Below are 17,995 nucleotides of genomic sequence, written 5' to 3' on the forward strand. Positions count from 1 at the left end.
TATATGCATATCTTTTGAGAAATAATCATTGTACATGTATGAAAACCACGTTTACCAAAAACATTTTATGGATTTAAATGAAACGAATACCAGTCATTATAATACTTGTTTAAAATTTCCCTCACTCTGGCATTCTTTGAAAAATTGTCTATTCATGAATGGTAATACATGTATTCAAATTGATCAAAGCATTTGGTCACCTGAATATTTGAAAGAAAAGAAAAGAAAACCATCATCTTTGATTTGCACTAAAAGTAATGCTCATTTTATCTATTCTTATGCAGATTTTTGATTTATATCAGCATTAGTACATGTATATTTGGAGACCTAATGAATAAACCAAGAAACTCTTTAACATTTAATCAGGCCAAAGAAAACTGACAAATTCATACCCCCCCCCCCCCATTCCCCCTTCAAAAAGTTCCCCCATCTGATGAGAAGCATTCCCAAACTTCTTTGATAGATATATTTTGCAAACCACTAGGTTGATACATTATTTACAAATTACATTGAATTTTTTTTAAAGTGAATGAAACTTTCAGTTATTGAGTTGAAAAAGCTAAAATATTTTGTTTGTGAGGTGGTTCTGTAGATGTACAAACATTTATGAAATTTCACATTTCTAGTGTAAAAAATTATTAGAATAAAAAATGAGATAATTTTTGATTTCTGTAAAAAAAAAAAAAAAAAAAAGGTTTCAAATTGTTGATGCAAATCATGACTTCACAGAAATATTTAGAATTTAGAAGTTGCAATAAGGGAAGCAATCCAATGATCTACACACTGCATACCAAACTTAATATAATGACGAGTATGGTGACATCACATTGTAAGAAGATGAAGGAATTCTAAACACAGAACAAGTACATGTCAAATTCCAGCTGACATAAAAAGTTTTGATCATGAACAAATATTCAAAATACCAAAAGCATGCATGCAGCCAGTATAATAATATTTTAAGGATATAAATTAATACAACCATTGAAACTAGATTTAAAGCTCAATCATACTCATCAATCATTTGATATGAAACTTTATACACCTTTTCAAAAAAAGTTATTCATTTGATAACGATCAATCCTTTAGGGGGATATTAACCTAGAATTTCTTCTTTTCTATGTGTGTGCATTTGTGTTTCATTTCAGGTTAACCATACCGTATGTTTATATGAACCACATGTTAGTCAAAAACATGAAACTTCACTTAAACTGAAACTTTCTTAAATCCTTTTTTTAATAGAAATGTTCTTTAAGCTAGAAAGGTAATAAAGAAAGTGATAATATTTTAACAAAGCATATCCTAAGTTCATAATATCATTAAAGGTTTGCAGCCTTCAGCCTTGGTACTGGACGAATCCCTGCTGAATTGTTTTGCGGTTTGGTTTTATTACAAGGATCGCACACCTTATCAAGATGTCTATTTGATATATATGCATCTGTAACAAAAGCTGGCATTCCGTAATGAGATCTCGGGACAATACCAGACGATTGCACCCCACTGATCTACCTGTTCCAGAACATGGCCACCATTTAAAACTTGTCATCACCCTAGGATTTTATCTCCTTGCATCACGGTTGTGTAGATTGGTATATATCGACATGTTGGCTTATTTGAGGGACTGTATTTCATTTTAAGACCTTTGGGGTTTTAAAGTAGTCAACAGATCAGTTTAAATGATATGTGCAACAATATTTTTCAAGAGTGCCTTGCAGATTACCGGTAAAACAAAAAATCACTTTAAGGAGGATAAGTTTTGAGCTAGCTTTAACTTGAATGGTTAATATGTGTTACTGATGGAACACAACCCAACATTAGAGCATGCCATCCCAAAAGTGGAGCCTAGGGTTGCGTATACAAGTACTAATGACACCTGTTTTGTAAATTTGCTATTTGCTCAGAGTGTCATCTGTATCACCTCTTAGTTTAAAGATGGTCAAGGGGGTGCAGGTGTACATGTATATGCCCCTCCCTTTTTCTGAATGCCTTTCTTGTGAAGAAGACAAAATAGTTTAATGCTGTTTAATGACGATCATAATGTCCAATAACAATCAACTTGGCATGGATATAAATTTGCTCATACGTTTCACCAGTAGGAAGTGTAGAAAAAAATCACAATAAAAACATAGGATGATCATGGACAGTTTTCTGCATTATGGAAATAGAAGGCAAACATATGGTTTGGTTAGATGGTTAGCTATTTTTTAGGTTGTGTCTGGTGTGAACCATAAGTTGTGTCTAGTAAGTACTCCAGATTACATAAAAGAAATTTTTTTTAACCAAATCAGCGAAATGACAAAGATTATTTTTGTAACATGATGGAAGAAATAACGATGGACCAGTCAGTATTCAAACCCGAGTCCCCTAAATTTTTAGTCAGATTCTCTACCAACTGACCTTGGTATTCAAAACTGGTCAGACCATCACATTCCTCCCCCTTTAAATGATCTACACCTTCAAAGATCACCTCAGGCTCTTTCCCCTGGTATGAGTAAACCTGTTAGTTCTAGGGATTGGCACAGCACCAGATGTAACAGGTTGGAAGAAATGATATGGACCTATCTAAGGTTCAAACCCAGGCCCCCTCAAATTCTAGTCAGGTGGTCTATTAATTAACTGAGTTATTTGGCACCGGTATAAAAACCAGTCTGACCATTGTGTCTTATTTAAAACTCGAAATTGATATATAAACTTAAGGATATGGAATATTTCAAGCATTTAAGGCACAATTTGATTTTCACTTTACACAAACATTGGAAAAATGTTTCACCCTCTCTCTATATGTTGACCCATTCTCTCTCTCCTCTCTCTCTCTCTCTCTCTCTCTCTCTCTCTCTCTCTCTCTCTCTCTCTCTCTTCAGCAGGTTATATCAAAATAATGTACCACAAATCAAAATATCGAAATCTTACCCAGACAACAACACCTTGGCTTGGTCCCTGATCAACATACATTATTCCCAAAGACAAATACACTGTAATATAACAACATACAGTGGCACCTTCAGCTAATGGGGGTCAAGAACACTGGTTCAGGACCTATAGGGAACAGTAAACACACAGCGGAACTCGGACTCTTTGACACTGACCATTCTTGGTGACGGGGTTATCAGGGGTAACCACCCCTCTAATCTGACCAATTCTGATAAAGCCTGGTAGCACTATTATGAGATGTATGTTTGATCTACCCACCTAGTGAACAACTTTCCCTACTATAGCCAACCATGTTACTGTAATACTACAGAAGTAGAATTTCTACTTGTAATATGTTACTACAGTTGAACTTCAGTATCTCGAACACTGATATCTCGAATACTATGGATATCTAAAAGTGATGTGTAAGTTCTCACCACTTAAACTTTAAGTATTTTACCCTTGATATCTTGAACACTTGGGTATCTCGAAGTTTTTAACCAGTCCCATCTAGTTTGAAATAAAGTGGTTTGACTGTACTATATAGTCTTTATTTTGTGCAAGTACTTAATTCATTGATTTGCCAGTTTTGTATCAATCAATTTGCAAGAACATAAAATTTCATATGCCTAACTCTTTAGGTATAATTTCATATGATTCATGATTTACAAAAATAATAGCAAGATTTTAAAATCTGTAAGGAGTGCTTCTCATGATTTTATGCAGATAATAATTCATAATGTTAATTAGGGAATCTACATCTCTGGTAGTTCGTAATTACATAAACAATTGTACCTCTTGGATACTTAAAATCTGAGTATATAGGAACTACTAAAAGACTATATGTGTCATAGTGAATTAGTTTGAGGAATGCAACATACACTTTCCAACTAATTAACCTACAAACTTGGTCGTAAAGATTTCTCGCATCCTTAATCTCACCTTGACACCATTCAAATTTGGACCACATTCTTAAAATAGTAGTGCCGCATAATTTGCTATGCAAAACATATCCCAATTTTGCCCCATAAACGTTTTAATTTACAATCAAAACATCTTTCATCGTGACACTTTTGTGATGTTGTTTGTCTAAGATAAGGCTGCAGACTCTGAGAACTGAATGACATCAATTGAAAGATAATGTGAATTTCTCTGCCTTTATAAATACCTCCTGATTTCTTTTCAGAGAATCTGATTGTCAGTCACTATTCCTGTATTTGATTATACAGCTGTCAGGGCAATGCTTGTGCAGAAATAAATTTATAATACACCTGTACTTCATATCTTTATGCAGGTATGCAATTCCTTGCATAATTAGAATCCTATACATCTTCTGCCATCTGTTTCTTATTTCAGTTTTCTGCATTTTCAAATCTTCATAAAATGCTTTAAAAAATAATTACATGAAGCTGAAAATTAGCCTCATACATTTCATTCCACATCTAAAATAAAAGTTCAAATCAACTTACCGAACTAAGAATACATTGACAATTATCCTCACAAACAATGCAAATCATTCTCTGAAGTGTTGAAAAGGAGTGCATTTAATGTTGGATTTTTTTAATTCCTATGTGTTTCTAGGGGGTCTATACGTGTCAATTAAATTTATCACTCAGATCTATTCTAGATTAATCAGTCGAATCTGTTCTAATTTTAAAACTGGGATACCTTTGTTAAATACATGTATGCTTAATTCTGACCGTGACAAAGCTATCAGATGTTTAGCACAGATAACATGATCGAAGTATGTGTATACACACCACTAATGTTCAAATAGTGTTTATATACTTAATGGCATAATACTAATTTGATTACCCAAGCTTACAAGAGTATTCAGAATTATCTCCCTTTTTTCAGATTTTAATGAATGAATGGATATAAACACACTCAAAGAGTCCTTTCTCTAAAGAATTTTAAATAACATTTTCTATCTAAATATTTTGTGATAATATCCTTTTCAATTTACCAGTACACATATAGAGACTTCTACTAGATATCATAATCTTTATTCTATAAAAAGATGAGCCAAAAATAAAGGCAGCTTGCATCACAGTCTGGATTGGCACCAGTATGTAGGATATACAGTCAAACTTCGTTATCTCAAACTAGATGGGACTGTTTAAATACTTTGAGATATCGGAGTATTCAAGATATCAGTGTTAAGATATCGTAGTTCAACTGTACCAGTATACATGTTCTTTTTTTTCAACCATCTATAATATGGGTTGATGCTATATTGATTATAACCTTATTTATAAAGTACCGGTAAGCATCTTTCATTTATATTCAATATTTCATAAGGAAGTGTTACAGACTGGCTTTAATTTGAGTATTTGATTCAGACACGCCTTTTCAAAGAGCCCTTAGCTTCCTTTTAAACAAAATGCACTTTAAGACAGATCTTTAAACTATGATTTCCAATTTCAAGAGCTATCAACACCAGAATCAATAGCTGGCAAGAAACTATATACCCATTGAGGAGACACAGAATTTGAATATTCAACACCTTTAAGGTTCAAAGTCAGATTGACTCCAGATAGTTTGGGTCAAAGTTTAAGAGAGTAAAGTGATAATAAAAAAATACCAATACTACCAGGTTTTTAAAATATTAAAACACAAAAAACTTATCTTTGTTTTTGTTTTAAACTTTTAATTCACATGAAGTCTATACATGTAGTTGTCTAGTTATGTGAACCTTTCAAGATTTTTCTTCGATTCAGTAGCTTTGGATTATAAAAAAGTGTGTTAATCTATCAAAATCTGAATTGCAATGATCAGGTTTTGACAGGTTTCCAAGAAGTTGTATTACAATGTATATATATTGATTTGATTTGAAATGAAAAAATTACCCCAAAACTGCATCCTGTTTATTGATGCTTTGGTTGACTTGTTCTTATGAAAAGATAAATTTACGGGGAAAACACCAAAGCCAGCTACCACGGCAAAGGACCTTAATCTAGATTTTTTTTTTCATGAATAATCAAAAATCAACATCCAAATTGAAAACTGTAGAAGGATAATAGGGGTAATAGGAATATAAGCAATATATTCTGCAAAAAATGACTAAGTTTAACAGCTGGTATTTTTGCAATTATTATCAAAAATCAAAATCCAAGTAATATGCACATCTATGATATATATGTTCAATTGATCTGCAAAATAAAAATGTTCCTATATATTTTGAAAACTGTAGGAGGAGTTTCCCATGAAATAGGGGTACCCTTTTGGCAGCCCCTCACCTGCTCGCCATTTTCACCATTTTAAAAAACCAGATTTTTCCTATTAAAAACCTGGCTAATAAATATCAAAAAATTACTTTTAATGCATTGTTATACCTTGAACAATATCCAATAAAGTGTAGTATATAATTTAGGACACCAAGCATTAATAGTCAGAGCACACCACTGTAATCTAAAAAAGGTTTAAACACTTTTGGATGAGACATTTTTAACATATTTGAGTTCATTTTTCACAGCTTAAAGTACCTTAAGAATTAAACCAGAAATAAATAATGCGGTCTTTATATGCAGTGATAAATTTATCACAGCTCCTGAGTTCTAAGTTTCACCTATTTACATAGGTGTGACGGAGAAGACTTGCTGATATAGGAACTAATCATATTCCATCGTCCAAACAGATTACTTATTTGTAACCATGCACACAAGTCATTAACCGACAACATACCCTGATAGCATAAACCACTGTCTCCCCATAAGTCTCCAGTCAAAACCGCCTATGTCCACTGTACAGCAAATAAAAAGATTCTGTTATCTTCACTCAGAAATAAAACAAACAACACATCCGGCAAATTGTCTGTGGAACCATTTCATAAATTCTACCTTCTCAAATATTAATCATGTTCATATACACCGTAAATTATTTTCTTGTCAATATGATACTGTCAATTTAAGTATGTAAATAACAAGGACTTTCAGTGGGATCTTCTTTACCATAAATCTTATTTAAGATTGTTTTCTACTAAAACACAGTGTTTACATTTTATACATATCAACTTGTTTCCATAGCTGCAGATCATCAATGACCTGAATTGACATAACTTCTTTTGCATCAAAAGCAGCGATTTTCTACAGTCAATTTAGGTCCAAAATTTGCCCCTTTCCCTTGCAATCATTACACGTTTTTTTCCTACTGGAACCAGCACCTTGCCCCCATAATTTTTAATGTAATACAGCCGAGTGCACAATTAACAGATGTAATTATATATAATTAGAACAAATCAGTTTTTTTACTACATAGTTTATCTATAATTACAATGGCAATATAATACATGTACTTTCCCTAATTCCAGAAGCCAAAGATCCCTTTAAAAAAACAGTGAAAAATCACAGAGAAGTTTATTTGAATTATAATTAATTGTGTTTAATTAATAATTAATTTGTTTCATATGATTCATAAAAAAAAAGAAATTACAAATATGAGTTAAAAGGTTCATCATAGAGTAAAATGAACATGAATTCTACATAAGTTTACCAAGACAAAATACATATTTTCTACATTCCCCTTTGGCCTCTATTATTACATATATATCATTTGCAGGAGATGGATGTCATCCTAGTGTATAAGACACATAAAGAGACATAACTCCTGTGTGATAACTTAACAGCAACAAACTTTTGCTTGAAAGCAAATACATTTTTCTTATCTCTCTTACAGATTTTTCATTTACTGCCAATTATAAATAATAAAATTTTATAGAATGAAGTTTTTTCTTTCCTCCAATACAAACTGGACTTGCAGCTATGCAGAATTCCCATATACTGCCCATACTTGCTCATTTTAGCAAACCAATTTTAAAGATTTCTGGTCCTCTATGCTTGCATGGCTTTTAATAAAATCAGTTCCCAAATATACACAGTGTAAACTAAAAGCCAGGCCTTATTTGGCTTGCAAGTTTCTTATATAGCTAGAACATAAATTGCATTCATAGAAAACAATTTCTGCAAAATAAATCAGCAAAACATGGAGAGAAGATACATTATCTTAATTTTCTTAGCCATTTTTTAATTAGAAATTGGTTATATGTAACATCAGTGGTATACACTGTTCCAGCTTTTATGCTTTGAATGAGGATTTGAATTGAAGTTTCTTTTAGCAGTAGAATTTTCCTTTCATTACATGTATCAAGTGAATGATGTTTTTGCTAGGTTAGAGGTCAGAGCATCAATGCATCAAAACTCAATGAACTTATTAAATGACATTCATATACATGTATCAGACACATTAGGGAGATTTAATTAATGATAGTGGACAACCAGTAGTTCAAACAATACTGGAGAATTAAATGCAGATCTCTGCAGATACATACTGGTATTCCAAAATTCTTGTTTGTAAGTCGATAATTCAAAACACTTATGAAAGTATGGATGCATATATTTTCACGTTTGACAACTGTTATAAACAAGTTCTTTCTAGAATTTTATCCAATGATCTTTAAACCTGTGCATGTTCTAGCATAATTATGTAATATGTACAGAATGGAAATTTTTGATATAAATCTGCATTAGAATAGATGAAATGCAACAACTTTTGGTAAACAACTTTTTCTGTAACATTACTATTACGGAGATTGATCCCTCAGTATATCCAAAACTTCTTGTGGATCAATCTTACAAACTATTGACATATATAGAAAAACTTCTTAACCAAAAGTTGTTGCATTTGATACACATTAATACGGATTTATATCAAAAATTTCAAATTTTTTTATTTTTTGCACTTTAAATTTATATCCCATTTGGGCGATTGGTCCCAAACTGTATAATACACACTATTACATGTTTAACAAAATAAAGCTCTACCATTGAACTGAGCAAAAAGAGTTCACCCAATAGCCAGTGCTACACTCTATAACATTAGCAAACCTCTAGCACAAGGAATTCAGATTAACTGTTGATTACTCACCAAGTTCTGGGAGTAGCTCCCATAGGCTGCAGGGTGAGGCTGGCCCTGGCTGACCGCTCCAGGGGTCCCATAACTATGGGTAACCAGGTCCTGGGGGAGGTACTCTTCAACACCGTACATCGCTGGTCGAGCAGACTGGGAGAACGCCGCATATCTATCGTGTCTGAAGAGAGACCTTCCCTGTATAAAAATTCATAAGCATGCTCATCATGGGGAGACAGAAGGGTAGCCTAGTATACAGTGAAAAATGGTAGCTGAATTTAGTTGTTCTGAATTAAGTTGCTAAAAGTCAGATAAGACATTCAGTTCAACACCAGTTCCATAAATTCATTTAAAATTATTTTTCCGAAAGAACATGTAACGTTACTCTACCGTATTGAAGCACGTGATAACTCAGCTTATCTGACAATTTGTCATTTTTGCGAAGTCGCACATGCTATTTGGAATTAAATTAATCAGTGTTATGTGTGGATTTGAATTAAACAAATATAACATTGCTTCACGCTTAGCCTTGTCTTGTCTGTAAGCTTGATTTCGGCGATTCTGAGCTCACTGTCGTCTGATGTTGGTTGATCAGCGTCAATAAAGCGCTTAAACACAAATACGTACAGACAGCGTTTAAAAGCGCATTCCAGACTTTTAAAAACTACGGCAGCCCATACGCACACGTTACGCATAATTATGTCTCAAATCAAACGATACATGTACAAATTTAATGCATGGTCTTTATTCTTCTACGATAAACATTTTATGAATTCGAAAATTTAAAACTTATTTGGAATTACTTAACATAATTACAAACCAAAGAGTATCATTTTATGATTTGTTTTATATAATAACTAGATTTTGACCCGTGCGTGCACGGGTTGACATAGCATATATGCTATGCCTACAATACTGCTATTAATTTCACTACACTCTGCTGAGTTGGAATAATGTAATCTGTGTCTGCCTCCCATATAGGCCTACCCATAATGTAGCAGAAAATTGCAGAATCGCTCCAAAACGATTTTGAAGAAAATTAATAAAGTTGCATTGAAAATAACAGTCAAATTGTTCATAACAAACCATTTTGAAGCTGTAAATACCTTTCTTCGAAAAGTTTTATTTATTTTATAGTTGCAGAATGCAACATTTCTTCAACAACGTTTTTTACACACCATGTTGACATTCAAAACTCTCGGGATTTTTTTTATAGTAAATGCACTGTGTTAGAGTTATCTCCCGTATTTTCTTTAATGAACACAAAACAATTTCTAATGAAAATTTATAGGCATTTGTTTTATTGTCTCTGAGTTTATCCATGCAAATGTGATATTGTGGAAACTTAAAATAAAGAGCCTCCCGTGATTTACCGTGAATGTAATGCGGAATTTTTTGTGAAATTTTCGTTGATTATTAATTAGCGAAGCTTGATTGAGAAGAAATAAAAACATATTGGTAATCTTCAAATACCAATGATGTTTAGAATATAAAAAACAATAGACAGTACTCTTCCGATTATTTGGTATTAAAGCTAAAAAATTCGAGTCTATTATTTTAACATAGTAGTATAGATGTTCAGTGCGACCATTGGAGCCGCGCAATTTTTGCATTTTTTTTCTTTTTGCCAAACATTAACAACTATATTTGAACCATTCTACATGCAGGTAAGTATATGTAGCATCATTCTGAAATTTAGTGGAAGGCTGCCTCATGATTAAAACAAACCCATCCGTGGAGAATGGGGATTGGGCAGTTCAGCATGTTTCTGATCCAAAGAAACCCTTGGCTTGCACATACAGTTCAGCAGCACGCCTTATAGATGTTTTAAAACCTTAAAAACCTTTGATTTTATGATTTATATGTGGTAGAGTCAGGTATAATTATAATGGCATTCCTACTAGCTCTTGCTAGTGGATTAACCCGGCATTTAGCTCCATCGGTGATCGATCGGACTGGCATGCCAGAGGACCCGGTTTCAAACCCCAGCAGAGTCAAAAAGTACTGAAGAACTGACGGGAGTTGATTTTGTCGATGTTTATTTATTTTAAAATCAATGATATGTTATTTTTCATGACAAATACATGTAGTTTCTAATTTGAATTACGCACTTTTTTATAATATGAATTTTTGCACTTTTTCGACAAGAATGTCGAGAAACCCCCATATGAATCATGTTAAATAATATTTAAAGATAAAATTAATTCAATCAAACCATGTATCAGTAATAGAAATATTTCTCGAAAAGTGTATGGATCCAAGCAATATTGAACCCATCTCGTTCAACCAAACGCTCGGCTGACACCGTAAATCTCCGACAAGGATTTACGGAGACAGCCGAGCGTCGAGTTGAACGAGACTATTGAACTCTGGCGTAGAAATACATGTACATACGACTACAAAAAATATTTAAATTGTTCGTACCATTTAAAATCTGGCTATTTTTAAGGTATTTATAAATAAGTTTCCTTGAAAAACAATGCTTACATTACATCGAATTTATCAATTATTTTCAAGAACTAAGTCTTGTAAGCAACAATGATTTGTGCTGAGGTCCAAACACTGTTTCACTTTCGGTTTGTCTGAGTAACTGCATAGGAGAGTTGATTAAAATCAACTCCCAAAAAGTATCTCCGTTGAAATAAGAAAAATAATGGTTGATGCCACCACCAACTCAGCGCCCCCTCCCCCTCTTGCTAGATATGGTGGCATGCATATACTTGTATACATGTACATGTATGTTCTTCTGTCTGATGATTACATTGTATGGTGATTTGTTTTAAACATCTTCAGAAAATGATCATCAATTTGTCACTTAATCACATGTTTATAAAAAACACCAAACACTAACCATGTAATACACACACGTGTAGATTATCACCTATATATAAGAATCAGATATGTACCACAAGTCATGTTATACATACATGCATGTAAAATGTGCATGCATACTTATTTAATAGCCTGTTTTTATTTTACAAACCTTATAACTACTTGTTTGTGGACCCTTTGAAGTCTGATGGTGGGTCGGGTACCGTCTCTTCACTCCGTCCCCCGGTCTGATGACATCTGGGGTGCTCATTCCTGTCCGGGTCGATCCCCTTTTTATGCAGGGACTCTATAACGAGTGCTCTGTATATCGGTATTCGGGTAAAAAAAAGTTGTACCGATTAACACATTGCATAATCTCTACATTGCAGGGGTCCTAATTATCTTTGCCCTAGCGTCTGTTTGACCTCAGATGTGGGATATTATCAGTTTATGTTTCCAAGGTACATAACGCATGCAGGTTACAAATACATGTACCTGTGGCATATGGGGGGAATTTACTTGTCAAGTACCTGTAAACATCTTGATGATTTAGATGCGTGATGATCCCGTCATCAGGTGGATCCTCCTTCCTCGGTTGATTCAGCGTTGTCCACGACAACCTCCAGAAGTGCGCCGACTGGGGTGATCAGCTCACAGCCCGGGACCATCCAGCTATCCGCCTTTGTACTGATCTTACATTCACAATTGTCTCTCACTGTTTCCCCCACTGTCCCTCTCTTCTTCTCCACAACCAAAGCCATGCCATTTCTGCCTCTCTGCTTAGTCGCCCTATGAGCTGTCTTCTCTCCAACCCAATAACCCCAATGACTCTCAGGACTCGCCACAAGGATTGTCCAACAAAACCCCGCGCGCCAACCTCCACTGGGAAACACCTCTCCACCCTCTCTCCTGACAATCTGCCACAAGCTCCTGATATTTTCCCATTGTCCGCTCATATGCGTCTTCCATTCTCTCCTCCCAAGGAATCAGCTCCACTATAATGACCTGCCTACTTGACGAAGACCAGATCACTACGTCAGGTCGCTTGTTGGTGGATGCTACCTCCGTTGGGGATTGCATTCTGGTCTTCAGGTCAGCTCGCATTTGCCCGCAGTCTCCCACCGTGTCAAGAAACCCTCTACCCTCCCCAGTGCTGCAACTCTTGTCCCTCTCTCCTGCTCTAACAAAGCTGATAAACTCGAGCCGCCTGTCCTTTGATGGTGGTCTCTTTCTGGCTCTCTCGAGAGAATCTGCAAGTTCCGAAAGTATTTTGTCATGCCGCCATGTATACCGGCCTTCAGACAACGCTACGGAACATGAGGACAAGTTTTCCGCAGAGCTTGCAATTTGGATCATCAGATAAACCCCATACTGCCATATTTGTTGGGCTTGGTAGCACGTCGTACACTGATCTGAGGAGAAACTGCAATCTGTTTGGCTCCATCGACCATTTGTCGCTCCAAGTCACTTTCTGCTGCCTTGCCGCTTATCAATTTACTCAGCTTCGTTGTTTCTCCATTCTTACTTCTTTTATAATTCTTGAGTCTTCCTCCATCACTCGGACTTCCTTTTGCACTAGCTTCCTTCGCACCCCTTTGTCTGCTGTTCCCCATCTGGTTGATGTTACTGTACCCAGGCTTAGTCTCCAGACTGCTATATTTCCCACAATTGTTATAGATAGTTTTAAATTCTCTGAATTTTAAAACTTTAATGTAACACTTTTCTTAAACATACAACCTCCTGCCTGCATCTAGATTCATACTAGCTCCGTGCTCCTTCTCATCTTTACTGTCTCTAGGCGTCAGATGTTGTCGCACTTTGGTGACCTTCGACGAGAGGTGATGGCGGTAGCTGAAATTTAGTCCCTGTTGTAGTTGCTCTACAGTGTTCTTGTGTCAAAGACTGTCTTCTCTTGATGAATAAAAGGTTCGTTTTCACAAAGGTCAATAGGTCAAAATTAAATTAAAACATCAATTTTGTTTATAATATAGCCTATACAAGTATAAAATATGTGTATATATGTATCATATTTATCCCCCCTCCCCCGGCAAAAAAGTTATCTCTTGGAAACATTTTTTGGATCCACGCATTATTTCATATCATTTGTTTTCTACGAAAGAAATGTTTAAAAACAACGATAATGAAATGAAAGGAATCTGTTTGTCCCAGCATTGGATTGTATTCTTAGTTTTGAGCTTTTTGCCTCCTGCATTTTAAAAACTATCCCCAAAATTGGCTTAATCTTCGAGGTTACATGTAAGTGATGTTTCAGTATAATAACTTTTTTAAAATGCATGTCCTTTCGGTAAATTTTTTCTCCTTTTTTTTGTCTAAATTGCTTACAATAAAAATATTTGATTTTTTTTTATAACCAACTGATATCAAATGAAAAATGTACATGCATAGAAGTATGCATATTGAGATTTATTAAAAATTACATGTACATGTATATTTATATATTTTAAAGTATATGCCTTGAAAATTGAAGCGACAGATTTTGCCGTTCTCGTATTAAGTTTTTAATTGCTATAGTTTTAATATAATTACTGTAAAGTTTACATGTATCCTTATTTTTTTACGATTGCTCCAGTTTGCTGAATATCATATGTTTGGGAATTAAAGATGAGGATGGGGTAACTTTTTCTCTCATCAATGTACTAGTAACTGGACTGTTTCTTTATTTGACACCTCCCCAACATTCGTTAGTGTTTACAGTCATACTCTCAACTAATTAAAAATTGAATTCCAGATTTTGTGATTTATACATATTTTTTAAAAGTGAGTGAAGTGTCTCGATAATAAAAAAAAATTGTCGATATATACAGGTTAAATAACGGACTTTTTCGAAGTGCGTTGCCACAACTCTACAAAATTGAATTGTCTTTCTTAATAGAAGCATGCACCGCTTCCCTAGCTGCATTATATTTATTGTTTTTACTCTCTTGATACCTCACTTTGTTGTTTTATATTGTATATATATATTTCACTTTATTCTCTGGTGATAAAACATGGTATTTTCTGTACAGTTTGTGATCTCTATCTTCTACATATATACATGTAACATGGTTATGTTCATCGTCAAATTTTAAGAAAACGATAACTGCACGAGATATATTAAAGTACAATGTGCTTTATTTTTATATCACAAGGTAAAATGTTTTATGAAAATGTTTATAAAAGTTTACTAAAATAATTTGACGTATTTTGTATTAATTTAGATCGTTATTTGTCCCCTACCGTTGAAACCGGAGGGGCGTCTATATATAAGTCTCGGTCATTCTGTCTTCTCTGTGTTTTTTCGATGTGATATGGCAAATTAATTTCAAACTTCTTGTGTAGCTTCATAATGATATCTAATGATAAAGTATGAATTTCTTTACTTTTAATCAATGGGTATTTACGTAATTAATTTTATATGTGATTTTCACGTACGATCGAGTTAGTTCCAATAAAAGAAGGTGAGAAAAAAGAAGACGGGACTTCATCGTTCCTGTGCCGCTGCATATCATCCACATCTGTTCGACTTCCGTTACTTTTCATCAACAGGATTAAAAGGTAACCCGTAAACGCTTGATCGATGAGCACTAGTCATTAGGTTAGGAACACCCCTATCGGTGAACACTAATCATTTGGCCATGCTCAATCAATCGGTGATACACTACTCATTAGTTTATCTCTTCACATGACAAATATACTCAATTTACCGTATATGTATGAGTTATTCACATTGTGCTGAATTATTACCAATCAATTTTCTTGTTTACCATAACTGACCTCCTTTATATTTCAATATTTACATTTTCCAGTGTCTTTGCCTGTGATAACACTACGTATTGATTTTGTACTATATAACCCATAACTTCAAATGAAGCCGAATTGAGGCGCCAGCGGGGTTTGCTTATTTATATTTAAATATTTAATCATACGATGGTTCAAAATCATATAAATATAAGTAATAAGGAATCATTCTTTGAATATTATGAGGTGATAATTTCGGTCGGGAATCAATTGCCCAAAAACTTTTAGAACTTTAAGTGCAAAGTCTCTTATGGAGACATAAATTGAGGAGTAATCTTTACATGCATTATTTACAGAACAGTTAAAAGTTGAAAACTATCACTGCAATTAAGTGCGATTTTTTATACATACTGAAAAATTACACATTTAAGAAAAAATGTATGACAAAATAGCTAAATGAAGCTAGTGTAGACTCTAAATAGCTTAATAAAGCAATTTAGCTTATTCATGCTATATAGCTAAATCTGGAGATTGTACTTGACCTAATATGTGCATATACTTTATTTTGACCATTTCTTGCTGTGCAGAAACTAAAAACATACATTTAAATAAATGTCTCAATTCCTGTCATCATACTTATACATGCAAGATGTGTTACTCTATAACAGAATGGTACGCTGTAATACATGTTATGATGTTATGAAATTGGACAGTATTTTTTTATTAATATGGTAAATATCTAGTAAGTTTTAAGAACTTGTGTTCGAATCATTTGTATATGATAATACACTATAAAATATGTTCAAACTCCAAAAATGGTTAAAATACATCGCATTAAGTAGGTCATTAACAATCTCTATATTTTGCTATACAGCTTGAATTTTAGCTACATGGCTTAATTAATTGCGACTACTCATGTTAAAGGTTTAAAATTGTCAAAAAGCAATTCAAATAAAGGTTAAGCTTTGGAACCCTTTAAGGGAACAATTTCATTTAATCCCTTTATATGCATTGAGGCATGGATAAATATGATTTCTTTATAACAGGCTGAATTATTACATATCAATTATCGTTTTTAATAGAATTTACATTTAATACTATTAATAATCTTATTCAAGAAGTGACTGTGTTGTAAATGATAAGTTCAGAGGTCAACGAGCCGGTAAGTCGCTCAAACTTAAGCTCCGGTCACATCTGAGAAATTTGATAAGAGGGCTAAATGGTTGTGACCAATATCAATCATAATGTTTTTATCTATTAGGGAGATATGAACAATGGCAATTATTATCAGTGAAAAAAAAGTTTAATTTGAGGATGATCCAGCCGTATACGACTGAAAAGCTATGGAAGGTTCAAATTGAGATTTAATTTGTTCATTCTCCCGTGCGTGTTTGTGTGTGTGTGGTTTTTTTTTGGGGGGGGGGGGGGGGAGTAGGGGGATTGGGCGGGACAGGCCTAGGTTATGCGTGTGTGGGGGGTTTTTCGTGGACAACTTAAACTGTGTCTAGATAATGGGGTTAAAAACTGCGACTTAATTCTCTTCTATAATTTATGAGAATATGAAAATTCGTCAAAATAAGGTGAGGTTACCGTGTACGTTTTAAATACAAAACGGTCATTGTAAACTAAGTTTAGGCGTCATTAGTTGACTGCGTGGTTTTTATAGTCTGTCCCAAGTTATTGCTTCCATTAATTTTTGATGATTTTTAATAAAAAATACACATACCTGTGAAAGAAATACAATTGAAATCGATGAAAGGGAATATATCCAAGATATCTTCATTGAACAATTATCCCTTTTCACTCATAAAATTTGACATACAAAAACAATTTTCTTACGGACATTGATTATGGGAAATGTTTACATCTTTTCTCCATTCGGAAGTACTCGGGATATCTCGCGCATTTTTTTTAACGTTATCATCCGGGCTTATTAATGGCTGATGCAATGCAGAATCTCCGTAGACTTTCAATTTTGGGATGTGTATTGAAACCTGAAGCGGTAGAGGGGACGTTTCAAAACAGATAATCTGGACATTTTTCATATTAGTGGATGAACGTAGTTTGAGCACAAAGGTATTTTCTATTATTGAAATATCAAGCAAAAAGTGGTGGAAGCAAAAACTCGGGACAGATTTTTTTTTATAGCAAAGATGCTGAACTGCCCAATCTCCTTTCTCTCCGGATGGGTTTGTTAATCATGTGGCAGCCTTCCACCTAATTTCCAAATGATGCTACATGTACATACCTGCATTTGGGATAATTGAAATATAGTTTTTGGAAGCAAAAAACTCGGGACAGAGTATAGACAAAGTGACGGACTGAGATTCATATCGATCCCGAATTAAAACCAACGTAGGATTCATTTTCTATTTTCTTACAGGGATGACGTAACATCAAAAACATTAGATAATACCCAACCCTGTGGGGAAACAAACCAAATTTAGCAGCGCCATCGATGTGTTGTTAGCCTTGAGAAAGTAACTGTATACATGTACATCTATACTACTATATTAAAATAATAGACTCGAATTTTCGGTCTTTGATACCGATAAATCGGAAGAATACTGTCTGTTGTTTTATACATGTATATTCTAAACGTCATTGGTACTTGAAGATTACCAATTTATTTTTA

General features: G+C 34.1%; 1 protein-coding gene across 5 annotated transcripts in view; it reads right to left on the minus strand.

Annotated features, from left to right (window-relative positions):
* LOC105324191 (RNA-binding motif, single-stranded-interacting protein 3) overlaps positions 1 to 11,908 on the minus strand; it is a 72,019-nt gene extending 60,111 nt beyond the window's left edge. For 3 of the 5 annotated variants that reach the window (XM_011423257.4, XM_011423244.4, XM_011423252.3), the window contains exons 1-2: positions 11,795 to 11,908; positions 8,830 to 9,009 (exon numbers count right to left, since the gene is read on the minus strand). In XM_011423257.4, the coding sequence (XP_011421559.3) occupies positions 8,830 to 9,009; positions 11,795 to 11,893 (279 nt within the window). In that variant the 5' untranslated portion in view covers positions 11,894 to 11,908. Of the gene's footprint in view, positions 1 to 2,907; positions 3,042 to 4,376; positions 4,440 to 8,829; positions 9,010 to 11,794 lie in introns of those variants that run through there. The other 2 variants (XM_066073055.1, XM_066073056.1) reach the window with 2 other exon arrangements.
* Between the last annotated feature and the right edge of the window lie 6,087 nt (positions 11,909 to 17,995).

This window comes from Magallana gigas, chromosome 10, assembly GCF_963853765.1.
Source record: "Magallana gigas chromosome 10, xbMagGiga1.1, whole genome shotgun sequence".
In the NCBI taxonomy this organism is placed as follows: domain Eukaryota; kingdom Metazoa; phylum Mollusca; class Bivalvia; order Ostreida; family Ostreidae; genus Magallana; species Magallana gigas.